The sequence below is a fragment of the Echinops telfairi genome, unplaced genomic scaffold, assembly GCF_000313985.2.
Source record: "Echinops telfairi isolate 266 unplaced genomic scaffold, ASM31398v2 ScPeMD7_7467;HRSCAF=8505_1, whole genome shotgun sequence".
NCBI classification, from domain to species: Eukaryota; Metazoa; Chordata; class Mammalia; order Afrosoricida; family Tenrecidae; genus Echinops; species Echinops telfairi.
In genome coordinates, this window is record NW_022111368.1 from 43634431 (window position 1) to 43638868 (window position 4438).

At 49.3% G+C, this 4438-nt stretch overlaps 1 protein-coding gene across 1 annotated transcript; it reads left to right on the forward strand.

The window, feature by feature from the left end:
- The first annotated feature begins 942 nt into the window (after window positions 1-942).
- TEX37 (testis expressed 37) lies at window positions 943-4189 on the forward strand. The gene is made up of 3 exons (XM_004707941.2): window positions 943-969; window positions 1680-1772; window positions 3741-4189. The coding sequence occupies exons 1-3, from the start codon at window positions 943-945 to the stop codon at window positions 4161-4163; spliced, it is 543 nt and encodes a 180-aa protein (XP_004707998.1). The 3' UTR covers window positions 4164-4189.
- Window positions 4190-4438: the final 249 nt, after the last annotated feature.

Genomic DNA, 4438 nt, shown 5'->3' on the forward strand with positions numbered 1-4438 from the left:
GTGCTGGGAGAGGGTGAGTCACAGGCAGGGGACCTCTGAGGAGGGTGGACCAGCACCCACATCACAATAAGCCAGGCCATGTGACCCCAACAGCCGGCATGGTGGTCATCTCAGACAGCTGTGGTGGTGAGTGCCGCTGAGGCCTCTCTGTGCAACAGGGGCATCTAGATTTGGGAGAACAGAAGAAGCATCGTTGCTCCTGGGCAGAAGGAAGGGTAGGTAGGACCTGTCCGCCCTGACACTTGTCCCCAGTCTAAAAAGAGTAGCTGTCACAAGAAGCAGGGTGCAGAGATGACTGGGTGAGGTCTGGCAACCCCCTTACCGGGGCACTTCCTACAAAACAGAGTAGGCTCAGGGAAGGGTTTTATGGGAAGGAGTTGGAGTACTCATCAAAAACAGGGTTCTATGCATGCAAGAGGGGGTCTAAAAGCAAGCTTTGTGCCTCTGAACCAGGGTGCTTCCGATGCCTCGGCTTGACCCTCACTTCCTCCAGGTGGCTCAGAACTGTGGCTTAGTGCGTCCTGTGTGCTGGGCCTGCACACATGGCTCCCGAGAACCCCTTCTGTGCACATCTTTGAGACTCAGCATCGGGGACGTTATGTAGATAGCTTGAAATGGGCCATGCCAGAGGATTTATTTACACCACAGGACTTAACAGATAGTGTGAATCAGGGCTTATTCCCCCCAATGTCACGTGCCTCACTATAAGATTGGCCTCTGCTAGACGGGTCTATCTGATGCCCTACACAGCATCAGAACCTTGTTCCAACCCCTTGTCTCAGGGCCTGGATGAGGAGGTAACGTGCAGGGTGGGAGCTGGAGAGGTGGGGCGGAATGGGCGCTCAGAGAGGGCCAGCAAAGTGAGGGGACAGTGGTTCTCTTCGCTGCCTGTGGAGTGGCAGAGGAGGGCTAACCACCTTGTCTCCGTCTAGGTCTGCTACCATGGCACGCACGGTGTACCCCACACAGGTGAGTACTGTGGGTTTCTGGGCCCTGTGACAGCTCAGCCCCAGGCAGTCTCAGCATGTAGCCCCAGGGCAGGGCAGGCTCTTTGGGGCTCCCTTGGGTCATTATTTTGCAATAAGCAGACAAGGGTAAATGTTTACAATTTTCTGGGGTTTGATTTATTTCTTCACTGTGCATTTATTAGGCACTCCCAGTGTGCCAGGCTATGAAACTACAGAATGACCTAAGAGAAGTTTTGGATGTAGCATCCTTCGTGAAATCCATTACTATGTAGTACCGTGAGGTGTATGGGAACCCAGAGTGCATCTAGATGGGTTACGAAAGCCTTAAGGGGAAAGGATTAGACTGCGGTGGGTGGGGGGCGGGCGGAATGAAAGGGTGATTGTCATCTTCTGGAGGAGGGACATTTCATTGTGGCCTTTGTGAGTCTACACAGGAGGTGAGCGTGGTGAGAAGTGCAACTAGCATTTTGAGCAAGAAGATCCTGGGTCGGGCACCTGTGCAGAGTAGAAAGGCCCGTGACTGGAATGCAGAGCTCCTGGAGGGGGCCCCCAAGGGGATGAGGTGCAAAGTGGGTAGAGACCAGATCGTGAGTGACTCCGAAGGCCAGGCCCAGTGGTCATCCTTCACCCTCCAATGAAACGCCATGGAATGGCTCTGAGTGGGAACTGACAAGCCAGCGGCTCTGCTTTGTATTCTCCCTTGTCCTCCAGGCCCCTGTGGACTTAGACATCTACCAGAGCTCCTACATGATCGACTTTCAGCCCTATGGGGAGCACAAATACTCGGGTGTCTCGCCGCAGGAGGTAGGAAAGTCACCCAGCCTTCCATCCCCCACTGAAATGATGCCTTTTCATTTTTTATTTACAAGTGTGGACAGTGGTGGGGTACCTATTCAGGGCAACAGCCAGCACCGTGAAATGTGATTTAGAGTTCCTAGTGTATACACGTATATGAGTGCAGCTGTGTATATTTTTAAAATGTACATCAGATAATGCCACTCATAAAAAGCATCACAAGTCATCTTCATTGTTATCTTAAATAACAATGATAAAACAAGCACCAATGTGCCTCCTATCAGTCCGCTTCTGATCTCACAGCCCCTAGGTGTCCCCTCTGATCCTGTGCGCACCAACTTCCGGAGGGAGCTGCTCTCCTGAGTTTGGGGTTAATTGTCCCCTTGCTTTTTAAAAATGCCACACACACACCTTCAAACAAGTTGCCTTGTTTAACTTGTGTTGAACGTCATTATCAACAGGGTCCTACTGTCTCTATGCTTCGGTGACTTTCAGTTCTTGCTGAACATTCCTGGGACAGTCATGCTTCCGCTGGGGCGTGTAGTACATTGCACAAATATGCCTCAATATATCTAGGCCTGCTGTTGATGGACATTTGTGTTATTTGCTTTTCCCCTTATCCCACCTTCTCCCGGCGGCTGCACTGAGTATAGGGCACATCTTAATGTGTGAGCATTACCCTCAGGGTGGAGTGGAATTGCTTGCTATAGGGAGTAGACAACAACCCGATTGTCTAGAGATTGTACCAGTTTACATTATCACCTGCAATAGATGCTCACACCTGCCCTTCGATGATTTTGCCATTATTTGGTATTATCCAATTTTTAAACTGTTGTCAATTTGGTGGGTGTGAAATAATATCTTCCTATTGTCATCATTTTGATTTGACTAATTTTCTTTTTTTTAATCATTTTATTAGGGGCTCATACGACTCTTATCACAATCCATACATGCATTAATTGTGTAAAGCACATTTGTACATTCATTGCCCTCATCATTCTCAAAATATTTGCTCTCCACTTAAGCCCTTGGCATCAGCTCCTCATTTTTCCCCTCCCTCCCTGCGCCCCCTTCCGTCATGAACCTTTGATAATTTATAAATTATTATTTTGTCATATCTTGCCCTGTCCAACAGATTTGACTAATTTTCATTTGCATCTTTTTATCTTGGATGGAGGTTTGTTGTTCTGTCGAATGGCTGCACCTGCTCTGGGCCCATCTTTCCACTGAGATGTCTTTTCTCCATCATTTAGGCAAGGTCTCTATTTATTTTTTATTTTTTTAGGCAAGGTCTTTCAATATTTCCGCCACCCTTCTTTTGTTAGTTGCATGTCCATGGGCAAAACCCTTCTCCAATCTCCTTTCACTTGGCCTTGGGTGGACAGAAGTAATTGAATTGGCTCTACCAGTGGTTTTCCGGATCGTTTGCCCATTCTAAGTCTTGGTTAAGAACTCTGGTTCCGTTCTGAAGTCTGCCCGCCACGATGAGAAACCCGCCACGGCGTCCTTTCCCAGATCGCTTACGGAATGCAACCAATTACAGACCCCAAATGCATTCGGCATCGTCTGTGTGCAAATGGGGATGGAGGACATACAGGTGTATGGTTAGCTGCACACAAACTATTTCCAGAAAGATACGCAAAATACCAGTCACCATGGTTGCCTCTGATAAGGGAATGGCGGGAGGAGGAAGGTGGGAAAGAGCCTGACTTTTCACCCTGAACATTTTTTTTGGCATCATATTAAATGCAAAATGGTATATGTTACCATTCAAAAATTAATTATTTATTAATTTCTTTTAAAAATCATTTTACTGGGAGGCTCTTACAGCTCTCATAACGATCCATACATCAACAGTGTCAAGCACATTTGTACGTATTTTGAATTTCAAGTATGCTCTGTCCTGGGTACTTGCAAGGAAACTACATTGTTTGCTCCTTTCTCAGCCCTCCATTCATGCTTGATTTGGTTCCCCAGCAGGCGAAGCTCGATTCTCAACTCCGGGCCAAAGAGTTTTATAGGGCCGTCCCCAACACCCACCCCAAACTGGCGGATGGGTACCCTGCCTTCAGAAGAATCCACATGACCGCCAAAGATCTGGGGCAACCCGGCTTCTTCCCACCACCAGACGGTGCTGCCCCCGCAGAGGACCAGAACCAATGCACCAGGGTGTGCCATTGCACGTACCCAGCGCCAGAAACTCGGCACCTGGCCCAGGATGATCCCAGGCGGCTGCAGCAGAATGCAGACTTCCCTTGCCTCCTGGAGCCCCAGAGCCAGCCTGCTACAGAGGAGGAGAAAGGCTACCTCCTACTGCCCGGCTGCCCCTGTCCTCATCACCAAATGCCCAAGTTTCCCATCTTGTATCGCTGGGGACCCTTGATGCCATTTTACCAGTAGGCAGATGAGCATACCCTTCAAGAGCTCTGTGGCCTTCTCACATCCACTGCTTTGCCCTTTGAGTCCAGAGAGGGGAGTGGGAAATAAAGCACCTGCAAGATGCTCTAGCATCTATCTAGCTCTAATCTGTGCCTGACCTGCCTTCCTACCTGGAGCACCAGCCTCCCCTCAGCAGAGAGAGGGCGTGAAGGAGGAGACACCTTCCATGTGGAAGCCTCTGTGTGTGTGTGTGTGTGTGTGTGTGTGTGTGTGTGTGTGGTGTCATTAGGGTGAGG

Coding starts and splice junctions, on each gene's coding strand:
- TEX37 (XM_004707941.2), top strand. CDS start 943: ATGGCACGCACGGTGTACCCCACACAG. Junction 970..1,679: donor GCACGGTGTACCCCACACAG/GTGAGTACTGTG, acceptor CTTGTCCTCCAG/GCCCCTGTGGACTTAGACAT. Junction 1,773..3,740: donor CGGGTGTCTCGCCGCAGGAG/GTAGGAAAGTCA, acceptor TTGGTTCCCCAG/CAGGCGAAGCTCGATTCTCA.